Here is a 15,426-nt window from a genome sequence, read left to right as displayed (position 1 = left end):
TCAAGTCTGCATTAACCGCACGTGCTTGTGGGGAGCATGCACACAAACATGCTCTGATGGTAATAAATGACCACAGCAGAGACAGCCGCCTTCTTCAGGGCCTCGTCTCACCACCGGTGTCAGACCAGAGACCAACGCCAAAAGGCAACAGTGTTGACCAATCGGTTTCAAAGGCAATGCACACATTCATCCGAACATGCGTTGCATCTTGACTTCAAGCTTTCGTGACTGCAGGAATTCATGTTCTTTGGGTCTTTCGGTAAAGCCACGTAGATATACAAATAATACACTTTTATTTATATTATTTTTCTATCTAAAATAATACTTTTTTTTTATCTACGTGGCTTTACCGAAAGACTCAAAGAGCTTGTGTTGCATGTTCACCACATGTACCTGTGTGGTTAATGCAGTACTTGATTTGGTGTTTTAACATCTTAACACAACTCCTGTTTAATCGGCAGAAATTTTATAACCTATTCTTATTTTTTCATATGATGATCCGGTCATTTCTGCTCACTCTGAGAAGTAGTTGTCAGACCCTGCTGCTGCTGCTGCTGACCCAGCAGTGTGATGGTAAGCGATGTGGGGGGGGGGGGGCTGGCATCAGCCCAACAAACACAAAGCACCTGCCTGAGTATTTTATATCATAAAAAACTTCACTCCTCCATTCACCATGAGCGGTGGGGCAGTTGTTGACAATGTGGACCAGTTTCCGTAGCTGGGGAGCGCGCTGATGATGAGCTACGTTTGGGTAGCAGAGGTCTCACTCCAAATCAGTGGAGCAGTGGAAACTACCAGGCCTGTCGCTCCATTTGAAACTCCGGGTCTTCTCGACCACACTTAAGCCCTCCCTTGTTCTATGCTTGTGAATGGTGGAGCCCTTTAAAGGAACATCTGTGCCGGTTTGAAACATTTAGGCTGACCTGCTTACGATCCATCCTAGGTTTAATCGACTGGATTGTGTGAGGAGCTCACAGACCCTTGAAAGATTTTGACGCAGTCCCATTGGTGAGTTCCTGCGGTCACCGCATGCTCATGGAGCTTCTGTTTGGCTGTATATAAGGAGGAAAACGGACACGGCACATATCAGATGGGCTGATGTGGCACAAGAGGATATGGAACTGAGTGGACTTGCCGATGACTGATACCAGTGGTGTCAAGATCGGCCTCTATGGAGGAGGCTCGTGAAGGACGCGACTCACAACAATGAGCGGAGTACCAATCGGCTAAAACGCAGCAGGTTGGCACAGTGGGGGAGCACAGTAGGTGCTTCTGTTTGTCATCTCAGTCAACCCATGGCACCTGGGTCTGTCCTATGACCTCCTACCAGCAGGAAGCCTTCTACACTTCACGTGGCCTCAACGTGCACCTCGCATGGCACAAGCGCCGAGGTGACATTACCGTTGCTTTGTCTCCCCAGTGGCGATGTTTACACAACGCACCAGGTGTTTATTTGAGGCTGAGTCGATCTAGGGGATACCCAGGACCGGTTCAGATATTCGTCACCGGTGTTGGCGGAAATCGAACTCGGGTCACGCGGTGGCTTGGAGATGTTAACTACCTCGCCTGGTGCGCAAGAGGCGTGGGTTCGATCCCGACCCTGACGCCTGCTGTGTATGTGGAGTCTGCGTGTCTCTCATCATCACGGTGACTAGGAGATGTTAACTACCTCGCCTGGTGTGCAGGAGGTCGCGGGTTCGATCCCGACCTTGACGCCTGCTGTATATGTGGAGTCTGCGTGTCTCTCTCCCCGTGACCGCGTGGATTTTATCTCCGGGTCCTCCGGTTTTTTTTACTCCACATTTAGAATCAACATCAGGTGTTCGGAGAGTGTTTGTCCGCTATAAATGTCCAACACGGTGATAAGCCCACGTCGTTGAGCTATCATCGGCGATAGCCAGGTCGCTCACCGACAAAAGAGCTGCACGGAGAGCTTTGCCTGATCTAAAAAGAAGTTTACAATCTAGTTTGTGAGTAACCGCTACGCCACTGCTCCCCAGCGAGGGCGGCGGCACGCGCGCGCGGCCCCGTCACACGCAGCAGCACAGCGTGTAGCAGCTCAACTTGTCCGGCTGCTGGTTCCCCTGCGCGACGCTGCTGCTGCTGCTGCGCGGCAGCAAGATGACGCACGCCGCAGACAGGCAGCAGTGGAAGAAGCTGTGCACGTACGGGTAGTCCCACTCCTGCACACGCACGCACGCACCCACGCACGCACGCACCCACGCACGCACGCACCCACCCTGTGTGAGTCTACGGGTCTCGGTGTGAGGAGTCTACGGGTCTCTGTGTGAGTCTACGGGTCTCTGTGTGAGTCTATGGGTCTCTGCGTGAGTCCACGGGTCTCTGTGTGAGTCTACGGGTCTCTGCGTGAGTCTACGGGTCTCTATGTGAGTCTACGGGTCTCTGTGTGAGTCTACTGGTCTCTGCGTGAGGAGTCTACGGAGCCCTCGTTTCACCTCTACCCGCTCAGCCCGCGGCGCCAGACACAACACGCCCCCCCCCCCCAACAGCCCCCCCCCACCCCCAACAGCCCCCCCCTCCACCGGCGTAATTAACGACGCAACGCTGCCGCCGCTCGCGAGCCCCTCCGTAATTGCTCGATCGTTCCCCCTCCTCCGCCCGCCTGCCCGCCCGGGTGGGTGGGGGGGTCGGTGGGGGGGTCGGTGGAGGGGAGTGGGTGGGGGTCGGTGGGGGGGAGTCCTCCGCATCGCGTGTGGAGCTCCGCGCGTGCCGTCTCGGGCGCTTCGTCATCGTCGTCTTCGTCGTCGTCGTCATCGTCGCTGTCGATGGGGCGCGCGAGCGCTGCCGAGTGGGAGGGCGCCTTGCGGTCGGCCTCCCGCTCGGAGCGGCGGTGGGGCAGGGCACCTGTTTCGGATTTCGCAGATCGCCTAATTATTGCGCGGCGCTCTCAACCTGAACCAACAACGACGCCGCCGACGCTGCCGCAATTTGGTTGCCGGCACCGAGTTGATGGCGTGAGCTGTAACAATAAAGCGTCGCTGGCGATTACTGAAAGGTAAAGGCGCGGACCAGGCAACGGCTGTTGGCTGCCGGTTGACGGGAAGGGGACGGGGGGGGGGCTCCGCTACCACGCAGCCCAAGAGTTCGCTCCAACAGGGGTTGCTTTTGGCCTACTCTTCCACGATGATCGGTGTCTCGGATGAACTCCGACCCTGACGACGCCTGCTGCTGTATCGTTGTAGTTTGTGTCTTTCTCTCTCTCCCCGTGGTCGCGTGGATTGTTCTCCCGGTCCTCCCGGTTTTTCCCTTCACATTTAGAATCAACGTCGCGCGTTTCGTGTATTTGGCTGCTATACATTTCCACCTGATAAGCCACTTGGTTGAGCTATCATTTGTGGCCAATTGCAGCTTAAACTGCAGCTCAGTCGGCTTTACCTGGTAAAATAAAAACACATTTAAATAAATAGTAAGTGGAAGTGCACACCACTCTACCCAGCACGCAGGCGACCTGCCAATCAACGGTGGTGTGCAGTTCTCATTTTACCCACCCCTGAAAAAATGATGATGATGATGTTGGCAATGGGGGTTGATTGATAATGGTGTTGATGCTGCTGATAATTATGATCATGATTTTTATGATGATGATGATGATGATAACAATAATATAATCATGATGGTAGTGGTGGTGATAATTCTGCTGCTGTTGCAGCTAATGTTGATCCACGTGCTGCCTCTGCTGCTGATAATGTGGCGGTAATGATGTTGTTGCTGCTGGTAATGATTATCCTGCTGATGCTGATGATGACGATCATGATGGTAGTGGCCGTCATAATGCCAAGTCCTATCGGTGAGCTCTTCCCGCAGGCAAGGCTGCGTTGGCTGGGTCATGTAGCCCGCATGCCCAGCCACCGCATGCCTAAACATATTTTCTTTGGCCGCATAGAGGGGGCTAAACGGGCGCGGCACGGCCTACAGAAGAGATGGAGTGATGTGGTACAAGATGATGTGGAGCAACAGCGGGGGGCAGAGGAGCGACGCTCACAACGACGAGCGGAGCGCCGGGTGGCTAAAGCACAGCAAGTTGGCACAGTAGGGGGCACAGGTGGTGCATCAGCCAGTCATCTCAGTCAGTCGACCCGTGGCACCTGGGTCTGTCCCGTGACCTCCTGCCAGCGGGCGTTCGACCCTTCACGTGGCCTCAAGGTGCACATGGCCTGGCACAAGCGTCGTGGTGACGTCACCGACACTTAGTGGCGAATGGCGGTTGTTGTTGTTGGTGATAATGCTGCTGATGCCGCTGATGATGCTATTTCTGGCAACATAGTACTGTAATTGAGTTCTGTCAGAAAAGTGTGGAACATTGCGCTGGGCACGATTGGGCACGGCACACCTATCTGACCTTGTTCTATCCTCATGTTGCTTGTAGCAATAGAGGGTACAATCATGTACGATTATTATAGACAGCATCACATTGTACTCTGCCGATAGAGCCTCATGCTGATTGAAAATTCCCACTCCAAGCCAGTCGAGTATGTACATACGTTGAACTTCTTTTGCACCGTACTTAGCCAACCGTGCTAATCGGAGGTGCGGGGGAAGGACAATAAACTAAACACAAAGAGCTGTTCCAACGAAATTAGTTTTCAATTTAGATTATTTAAAAGTGCACGGCTCCAGTGGCCTCATAATATCGGAAGGGAAGAGCATTCCAGACGGCCACGGAAGCTTGTCTGAAAGCGCCGCGCGATGCGGTGCCCACCGCCTCTGTGCCAAGAGCTGCCGCCGCTGCTGCTGCTGCTGTGAGGATGACGACCAGAGGAGTGCACGTGATGATGATGCTTTGTGCGTTCCAGAAAATGTCAGGTGAGCAATTAAGTCCCGAATATCGTGAGCATTATGCCATGTCAATAATGGTAATGGTGGCGATCATGTTGGGCAAGCATCCCGATATAGGTCCACAGAGCTTAAATTACTGGCGAAACGTCGTACTCAGAGTGTAAATGTTGTCGCGCACCTGGAAATAGAAGCGCAGAGTGAAGGCGAGCACGAGGAAGCAGATCCCCGGGCCCAGGTGGTGCGTGTAGACCTTGCGGGAAGGGAGGAACGCCCTCAGCTCGATCATCTTCCTCGTCTGATGGAGACAAGACAAAGGCAAGAGATGTCCCCACCTACCCCTGCGCGTAGCCTTGTCAGAGTGGAGGGGCAAGAGCTGTTCGCGAACGCCTATGAAGGCCGGCACGGCGCACGAGGGGGAGGGTGGCCAGCACCACGACCGGCCGCATCAGGGTACTTATTTGAGGCCGAGTCGACCTAGGGGAGGCCCGGTTCAGATAACTTCGATTCGCCAGGTTCGTGGCACAGCACGCACTCACACACTCACCACTCACCCACTCACTCACTCACACACTCACCCACTAACTCACCCACTCACCCATCTACCCACACACGCTCCCACTCATCCACACACCGACACACTCACTAACTCATCCACCCACTCACACTAACTCACCCACCCACCCACACTAACTCACCCACCCACACTAACTCACCCACCCACACTAACCCACTCACCCACACTAACTCACCCACCCACACTAACTCACCCACCCACTCACACCCACCCAGCCAGCGCTTCGTGTGTGCGCTCCACGGCTTTAGGACTTGGCAGCCGCACCCTCAGCAGGCGGCGGGGCGAGCTGCTGACCTGCCCATGGTGGAGCGAGGCCCTCTCGGAACGCAGCGGATTTTCTAGAATTCGTCGTTCTCAGACCCCTTGAGACAAACAAGGGTGGCAGCCCTGCCCACCCAGCCCCACCCCGGGTGGGCCACGGCTGGCTGGGCCCGTGCTCCCCGCGGGCCTCCTCACGTGTTTGAGTGCCAGCAGCAGCAGCGCGGCCACGACGGGCCCCGCGTAGACGCCCGTGCCCCAGCTGTCCTCACTGACGCGCACGGCGATGCCCAGCACGCCCGCCATCACCACGGCGAGCCGCTGCGGCTCCTCGAATTCTCCTAGGGCTGGCGCGTGCCCACCGTCATCAGCAGCAGCAGCAGCATCAGCAGCAGCATCATCATCAGCAGCAGCATCATCATCATCATCATCAGCAGCAGCAACATCAGCAGCAGCAGCAACATTATCATCATAATCATCAGCAGCAACATCATCATTATCATCATCAGCAGCAGCAGCATCATCAGCAGCAGCAGCATCATTATCATCATAATCAGCAGCAACATCATTATCATCAGCAACATCATCATTATCATCATCATCAGCAACATCATCATCATCATCAGTAACATCATTATCATCATCATCATCATGAGCAACATTGTCAGCATCATCATCATCATCAGCAGCACTGTCCGGTCACTGTTAGCAGCTGGATTGTCATCATCATCATGATCAATACGGCCATCATCATGATCAATAGCAGTACTGTAGTGACTATCATCATCAGCTGCATCATGTCAGCATCAGCTGCAGCATTTGCCATTGTTATCAACGTCATCATCAGCATCAACATCATCATCATCAGCAACATCATCATCAGCAGCAGCATTTTTGTCCATCGTCATCACAATCATTATCGTCATTATCAGCAACAACATCATTGTCAATTATAATCAGCAGCATCATTATTATCATCATTTCTAGCAGCAGCAACAACAGGAGCCGCATAAGCAGGTTCATCCTAGTAATGGCGTCATCACCATCCCCGATCTCAGCATCAGCATCATCATTGTCACGATCGTACAACTTGTGCCAATGCAGAGGGTTTACATTCTAGTTACATCAGCACCCCACGTGGCACCTGCTTTCTCACCACGTCAGGTAACTCATTTGGGGCCGAGTCGACTTAGGGGAAGGCCAGAACCCGGTCTGAAGTCGTCCGTAGCCGAGGGTTCAAATTCAGGTTGCCGGGTTCATAGGCATCATAGCAAAGACAAAGATCCCCCGTGTAGCCTCGGACAATGTGTTTGGGGCAAGTGCCTTTAGCGAGCACCTGTGAAGGCCGGCACGGCATGCGATGGTGCTGGGTGAGTAGCACCTTGAAAACGATTAAACTAGAAACTATTTTAATGTTACCAGGTAAGGCGCAGCGAGCTATGTGGCTATTTTTTTAGAAGCGACCTGGCCACGAACGATCGCGCCACGAGGTGGGCTTAGCACGCGGCAACGTGCAGCAGCCAAAGACTCGAAACGCGTGACGTTGACGTTGACGCTGAATCTGGAGGGAGAAAATCCACGCGACCACGGGGAGAGAGACACGCAGACTTCAAATACACAGCAGCAGGCGTCGGGGTCCGGATCGAACCCACGACCTCCTGTGTCCCAGGCGAGGTAGTAAACATCTCTTCGCCACCGTGGCGCCCTCGTCACCCCAGTGGTCACGTCGCCACACCGCGCCCAGGCGCTCATTCTTGAGGCCGAGGCGATGGAGGAGAGGCTCAGGACCAGTTGAGGGGTGGCTAGGAGATGTTAACTACCTCCCCTGGTATACAGGAGGTCGTGGGTTCGATACCGACCCTGACGCCTGCTGCTGTATATTTGGAGTTTGCGTCTCTCTCTCTCCCCGTGGTCGCGTGGAATTTTTCTCCGGGTCCTCCGGTTTTTCCGTCCACATTTCGAAACAACATCACCACGCGTTTAGAGTCTTTGGCTGCAACCATAAATGTCTGCACGATACTGACAACAAGCACACTTTGTTGAGCCATCATTTGTAATGGCCAGGTCGCTTCTGGAACTAAGAGAGCTGTACGGCTCAGTGGGCCTTACCTGGTGAAAATAAACATTGTTAAGTTTTAGTGTGGGTCTCGTTCGCTGAGAGAGGGCGAGAAGGCGGTGGGGGCCGGGTAGGGGGGGGAGCCGAGGGGGCAGGGAGGGGGGGAGCCGGGAGGGGCGGGGGAGCCCACCGATGAGCGTGACCCAGATGGAGAGCGCGATGCCGTACACGCTGAAGTACTCGAGCAACTCGGAGCGCATGATGCATATGGAGAGGAAGCCCAGGCCGTCGCAGACGTGGTAGCACTGGGGGGGGGGGGGGGGCACAGCAGGGCAAACGCTGTGTTTAGTTTGTTGTCCCCCCCCCCTCCCCCCGCACAGCCGACTAGCACCGTATACTACACTACACTATACACTACACTCTACACACACTACACTTTACACTACACTATACACACACTACACTATACACTACATTATACACTACACTCTACACACACTACACTTTACACACACTATTCTATGCACTCTACACACACTGCACTATACACTACACACACTACATTATACACACTACACTCTACACACATTACACTATACACTGCACACACTACACACACTACACACACTACACTATACACTATACTCTGGACCCTGCCACTGCCAGGTAGGCGGGTAGGTGGGTGGGTGGATGGGTGTGTACGTGGGTGGGTAGGTGGATGGGTAGATAGGTAGGTGGGTAGGTGCGTGGGGAGGTGGGTGGGTAGGTGGGTGGGTAGGTGGATGGGTAGGTGGGTGGGGAGGTGGGTGGGTAGGTGGGTGGGTAGGTGGATGGGTAGGTGGGTGTGTAGGTGGGTGGGTAGGTGGGTGTGTAGGTGGCCCGCACCGTGATGAAGAACATGGTGAAGAAGTAGACCATGGCCTCGATGTGGAAGCGGCGCTTGGCGGCGATGCTGACGGTGGGCAGGAACGCGAGGCCGCTGATCGTGGGCAGAAACATCTTGACCAGGATGGAGCCCATCTGGCCGTGCCACGCGGACCACACGACGCGTCCTCAAGTGTCGTCTGCCTTGTCGCCCCCGTGTTTCAGTTCGCTCACTCAAATTAGCGACGAAAATATTCATCAATGGACCGTTTTGTGTTTTTTTTATGTATTTCTAAAACTGTACCCTCCTAAAACGAAGATAGAGAGAGGAGAGGCGACGTCACAGGCAATGCCCCTTCTCCGTAGCAGATAGACCGACGGCTGTTTCACAAAAGGTTGTCTCTCGTAACAGCTGTTTTCCTCTTTAGGCCAGTGCTGTTGGTGAACGCGTTGAGCTATTGTCACTTTCCTCGTGCAAACCTCGGAAGACGCCGCTGGTGGAATCATCCACGGCATCGCAACATCGACGGACCGATGCGCACATCGCCTGCGCGAAGGGAACATTTCTAAAGACGCAGGCCACGGCCGCGCTACTGCGGCCGTACAACACCAACCACGGACCGTCGAGTCAGCCCACGGAGACCCACGGAGATTCTTTGGGGACAAGTCACACGTGGGAGGGCAGTGGTGAGGGTGGGACCGGCTGTCCACACACACCACGCCACCTCCCGTGATCACGGTTGGCTACGAACGAGAGTTGTTAAAGAATGCGCGTGGTGTTCCTATTTGACCCCGTGGCTCCCGCCATAGGAAAGTGGAATTTCCACCACCGCCTCAGGGCCACCAGTAGAGTTACGCGCGGCGTGGAGATCTGCAGTTGAATCGGTTGGAAGTCCGATTAGCACGGTTGGCTATGTACGGAGCGAAAGAAGTTCAACATACAGACATACTACACTATACACTACAATATACACTACAATACACTACACTATACACTACACTACTATACGCTATAATACTATACCCTACACCACTATACTAAATTGAAAACTAATTTCTTTGGAACTGCTTTTTGTGTTTAGTTTCGTGTCTTTCCCCCGCACTTCCGATTAGCAACAGTAGGCTACGTACGGTGCGAAAGAAATTAATCATATATTCAACACTATACACGACCATACACTCCACCATACACCACACTGCATATACTACACTATACACTACCCTCCACCACTATACTAAACATACATTCGTGCTCTGGAACAAGAGGCGGCTGCCCACAGTGAGTATTTCTCTGCTGTGGGGAAGAATTCGCGGTGATTGGTGTCGGCTGTATTCGCTCTGTGCTGTCACGGTTGCAATCTGTAAAACTATAAACTTGTTTTTTGTTTCGCCAAGTAAGGCCCACTGAGCTATATTGATATTTTCTTTCATAAGCGACCTGGCCACAAACGATCGCGCAACGAAGTGGCTAATCACGTGGACATGTTTATCAGCCAAATACTCGAAACGCCCGTACAGACGTTGCCGTTATCACCCTCAGTGGGAGCGCTCAGACGCCAACTCTCTCCCGGATCGCATTCGCGTCCTTTATAATCACGTAGCTCACAGTCGAGCGGCTTATTACGGCACAAAGCTTCGTCGCTCGATAACTTTGCGTCTGTGTCGTGTTCCGAGCCCTGCCTCGCGACTGCACGCCCCAAGTTGTAGCTTCAGTCCGCTCAGTGCTGAATCAGAAACACTGAGCCTGCTCGTGGTGTTGGTGAATGTTGAAACACGATCTAAAAAAATAATGCATTCTTGACATATTTGCGTCTCCACGTTTCACACAAACCCCTCGGTTCTACAAACATCGGGCAGTTTGCCAGCATTGGGTTCGTTGCAAACCATCACTCGACTGATCACGAGGCCCAGAATGTCAACACCGAATGTGTCGAACCCAATGATCGCGATAAAATTTGCTCCCAAGAGGCCGTGTGGCCCACGGGTGATGTTCAAACACGAATACCCAAGTCGGGTTCTGTGTTGCACATCGCGAGAGACAAATATGCAAAGGAGAGAGGCATTACAGTTCGTAATAACGTTGTTTGGGTTAGATCGCTGTAAGTATACATGTTGAGTCGTGACCCTCCACCACCCGACGCAGCCAGCAAGGTTTTGCCACGAAGCGCGTCAATGAGTGTGCTACTTCAATCCCTCCGCTGTTCATAGTCTTTGGGTCTTTCGGTAGAGCCACGTAGACAGAAAAAATAACCAAAAATATCGACGTTTCGACCGCTCGTGTTGCGATCGAAACGTCGATATTTTTGGTTATTTTTTCAGTCTACGTGGTTTTACCGAAATACCCAAAGAATATGACTTCCTGCAGTCACGAAAGCTTTAAGTCCAGGTCCCACCGGTGTGTTGGAGAGTGAATCCACGACGTTGACAAGTTGAGTACCGTGACGTTTCGCCGGTCATCACATCGCCCAGCATCTCCGGGCCATTTGCCAGACTAGGTGTTGGGTGGTGGAGGGTTACGACACATTGATACCCACAATCCTACGTCATGAATAACATTAGTCGCGAAAGGCTACGTGTTCAAGCGGCATTACAGTACAGTTTTTAGAGAAAAACAAATTGTTGTAAAATCACTTTGATAGGAGTCTTACCTTATTCTTGGTTCTTTCGGTAAAGTCGACGTTTCAGACGCTGTCTTTCCGACAGACCTGTTCTTCACCTGAGGACGGCTGCTTGCGTTGTGGCCGAAACGTCGTGAGAATTGTATTTTATTATGTTTTATTTTTATTATTTTATTATTTCCCTTCTACGTGACTTTACCGAAAGAACCAAGAAGATGAATCCCTGCAGTCACGAAAGCTTTAAATCGAAAAGAGTCTTACCTTGGTGAGGAACCACGTGCCCGGAGACTGCGTGGTAGTGAATGGCGATGGGCGAGTGTGGCGGTGATGGTGGTGGTGAATGGTGATGGTGGTGATGGTGGTGGTGAATGGTGATGGTGGTGATGGTGGTGGTGGTGATGGGGCGTGTTGTGTGACAGGTGGCCGGGCCGTGGCAGCTGTTGTTCGTGGGACAGCTGCCTATGCACCCACCCCGCCTGTGACAGCCCCCCCCCCAAACTCGACTGTGTGCGTGGGGGGGCAGTCAACCGACCCGGGCCATCACAATGCCGGGGGAAGATTACTTGAACCAGTTCTTCCCTAGGTCGACTCAGCCTCAAACGAGTACCTGGTGCGGTGTGTGGTAAACATCGTCGCTCGGGGGACAAAGGCGGCCGGGCGTTATGCTGGCCAACCCACGCTGTCGTGTATACACTGCACTGCACACACTACGTAGAACTTCTTTCGCACCGTACGTAGCCAACCGTGCTAATCGGACTTCCAACCGATGCAACTGCAGTTCTCCATGCTGTGCGTAACTCTACTGGTGACCCTGAGACGGTGGTGAAGATTCCACGTTCCTATGACGGGAGCCATGGAGTCAACTAGGGACACCACACGCGTTCGAGAAGTGCAACTCTCGTTCAGACTCAATGCAGTTGGTATTCCGCGGATGTTCACAACGGATACATGAGCGCGGGCAGTTTCAATTTTTCGTCACTCACCGCCGCTGGGTGATAATTGTTTGACCATACTTCACCACTCTGGTCGCCGGGGCTGGGTGGTGAGGGAGAAGCCTGGGGAAGGGTCAGAAATCAATCGGCACGCGAATCAAACTTGGGCTTCCAGAGTTCACAGCGCAGGGACGCAGATCCACAGCAGCCTCCCACGAGTGGCGAGGAGGAGGGAGGAAGTGGAGGAGGAGGGACAGAAGAGGAAGGAGAGAAGAGGAAGGAGGAGGAGGGAGGAGGGGGGAGGAGGAGCAGGCGGCCTTCACCCAGCAGTGGATCTTCACTCGCCGCCGCCGCCGGCGAGGAAGCCGCCGCTGCGCCAAACGCCGCGAGCCTCTCGCGGCAGCGCTCACGAGGAGCGCTCTCAGCTGCCGCTCGCTCGCGTCTCGAGTCGCCTCGCTTGGTCCACACGGGTCACGGGAGGGGGGGGGGCGGGGGGGGAGTGGAGAGGGAGCGGGGGGGTCTCCGCCCTCGCTCCAACTCACCTCGCGGTCAACGTCGCAGGCGCTGCCACGTTGACATGCCCTGACCCAAGCCGAACCGTCGGAGAGTATCAGCAAATCATGAATGTTGTTTCATCATTCATTCATTATTGTTGTTGTTGTTATTGGTGTTGGTGTTGTTGTTGTTGTTATTGGTGTTGGTGTTGGTGTTGTTGTTGTTGTTGTTATTGGTGTTGTTGTTGTTATTGGTGTTGGTGTTGTTGTTGTTGTTATTGGTGTTGGTGTTGTTGTTGTTGTTATTGGTGTTGTTGTTGTTATTGGTGTTGGTGTTGTTGTTGTTATTGGTGTTGTTGTTGTTGTTATTGGTGTTGGTGTTGTTGTTGTTGTTATTGGTGTTGGTGTTGTTGTTGTTGTTATTGGTGTTGTTGTTGTTGTTGTTGTTATTGGTGTTGGTGTTGTTGTTGTTGGTGTTGTTGTTGTTGTTATTGGTGTTGTTGTTGTTGTTGTTATTGGTGTTGGTGTTGTTGTTGTTGTTATTGGTGTTGTTGTTGTTGTTGTTGTTATTGGTGTTGTTGTTGTTATTGGTGTTGGTGTTGTTGTTGTTGTTATTGGTGTTGGTGTTGTTGTTGTTGTTATTGGTGTTGGTGTTGTTGTTGTTGTTATTGGTGTTGGTGTTGTTGTTGTTGTTATTGGTGTTGGTGTTGTTGTTGTTGGTGTTGTTGTTGTTGTTATTGGTGTTGGTGTTGTTGTTGTTGTTGTTATTGGTGTTGGTGTTGTTGTTGTTGGTGTTGTTGTTGTTGTTGTTATTGGTGTTGGTGTTGTTGTTGTTGTTGTTATTGGTGTTGGTGTTGTTGTTGTTGTTATTGGTGTTGGTGTTGTTGTTATTGGTGTTGGTGTTGTTGTTGTTATTGGTGTTGGTGTTGTTGTTGTTGTTATTGGTGTTGTTGTTGTTGGTGTTGTTGTTGTTGTTGTTATTGGTGTTGGTGTTGTTGTTGTTGTTATTGGTGTTGGTGTTGTTGTTGTTGTTATTGGTGTTGGTGTTGTTGTTGTTGTTATTGGTGTTGGTGTTGTTGTTGTTGTTGTTATTGGTGTTGGTGTTGTTGTTGTTGTTATTGGTGTTGTTGTTGTTATTGGTGTTGTTGTTGTTGTTATTGGTGTTGGTGTTGTTGTTGTTGTTGTTATTGGTGTTGTTGTTGTTGTTGTTGTTATTGTTGTTGTTGTTGTTATTGGTGTTGCGTAATCGTAAAACCGGCGAGGAGGCTCAGCGGCGAGCGACTCGCGATGGCGAAGGGTTCAGGGTTCGCATCCTGGTTGGGGGTGGGGGTTGACTCAGCCAATTATCCCGGCTTCTGGGGGTCAATAAAACGAGTACTACTTTGTGGGGAAGTCATCGGTGATTATGGACAGATTCGTCCCCCCCCCCCCGTCATAGTAATGTGGAGTTTCCCTCACTGGCTGATCAGGGCTGCACACGTGAGATGAGCCTCAATAAATGCCTCCATGCTCATTTGAACAGGATATGGCTGCTATTCAACTTCAATTTGTACAACAAACAACGATAAATGAATCTCTTCCTCCAGCTCTATCACCTGGCCTCGATGGGTAGGTGGGTAGGGATGGGTAGGTGGGTGGGTAGGGATAGGTAGGTGGGTGGGTGGGTGGGTAGGGATGGGTAGGTGGGTGGGTGGGTGGGTAGGGATGGGTAGGTGGGTGGGTAGGGATAGGTAGGTGGGTGGGTGGGTGGGTAGGGATGGGTAGGTGGGTGGGTGGGTGGGTAGGGATGGGTAGGTGGGTGGGTAGGGATAGGTAGGTGGGTGGGTGGGTGGGTAGGGATGGGTAGGTGGGTGGGTGGGTGGGTAGGGATGGGTAGGTGGGTGGGTAGGGATAGGTAGGTGGGTGGGTGGGTGGGTAGGGATGGGTAGGTGGGTGGGTGGGTGGGTAGGGATGGGTAGGTGGGTGGGTAGGGATGAGTGGGTAGGTGGGTGGGTAGGGATGGGTAGGTGGGTGGGTAGGGATGGGTAGGTGGGTGGGTAGGGATGAGTAGGTGGGTGGGTAGAGATTGACCACTCTCGCCCGGAGCTGGCACCACGAGGGAGCGGGGGGGGGTCCCCCTCGCCTGCCCCGTTGCTGCAGACCGACAGACGAGGGCTGGCAGCTGCTCCCCCCCCTCGGCCTCCACGCGAGGTGGGGGGGGGGGGCCTGGGCGCCCTGGCAGCAGCAGCAGCAGCTGTCGAGGGCCTCCTCGCGGGCCCCGCTCACGCTGGGCGGAATCTTCCAGCGCGCCTCGCCGCGTCAGCTGCTCGGCTCTCCCCACAACACCGGGGCCCGGTCAGGGTCTTAAACTTCTTGAATACTACAGTGTGGAAGAGTAGGCCAAACTCCCGTCCAGAGTAACTATATTGAACTTCCCCGAGCAGAGGCCCCTTTTGCCAGCAGTGGCGTCAGCACGACATTTCAGGGCTGCACCGTTACCCTTGTTAGAGGGCAGCCCGTCCTATGGATGGGGGTGAAGTGACACGTGGCAATTACCTGTCCCTCGTCAGACATCTGTGAAAAAGAGCTTCACAGCTCATCGGATTCCCACAGTAGAAACAAACATTCCAATTCAGATTCTGAACTCCTCTGATCCTAACAACTCACCCGTTGTATAGCGCAGTGGAAAGGAAGCCCACTGAGATTCAACAGGAGTAGAGTGAGATGAGAGGGGAGAGGTAGGAGCGTGCGTGGAGGGGAGTAAAGTGAGATGAGAGGGGAGAGGTAGGAGAGTGCGTGGAGTGGAGTGAGATGAGAGGGGAGAGGTAGCAGAGTGAGTGGAGGAGAGTGGAGT

At 53.1% G+C, this 15,426-nt stretch overlaps 1 protein-coding gene across 1 annotated transcript; it reads right to left on the bottom strand.

Annotated features, from left to right (window-relative positions):
* Positions 1-2,030: 2,030 nt before the first annotated feature.
* Positions 2,031-15,146, bottom strand: MYMK (myomaker, myoblast fusion factor). Its single transcript, XM_078877771.1, is given in 11 exon segments — positions 2,031-2,183; positions 4,976-5,092; positions 5,828-5,976; positions 7,876-7,990; positions 8,571-8,705; positions 11,429-11,467; positions 11,469-11,508; positions 11,556-11,608; positions 11,610-11,683; positions 12,441-12,555; positions 15,129-15,146. Coding segments are annotated over 11 exon segments (1,008 nt in total).
* Positions 15,147-15,426: the final 280 nt, after the last annotated feature.

Source organism: Lampetra fluviatilis, chromosome 49 (assembly GCF_964198595.1).
Source record: "Lampetra fluviatilis chromosome 49, kcLamFluv1.1, whole genome shotgun sequence".
Taxonomy (NCBI): domain Eukaryota; kingdom Metazoa; phylum Chordata; class Hyperoartia; order Petromyzontiformes; family Petromyzontidae; genus Lampetra; species Lampetra fluviatilis.
The sequence above is the reverse complement of the archived record's forward strand: the minus strand, read 5'-3'. Positions and strand labels throughout refer to the sequence as shown.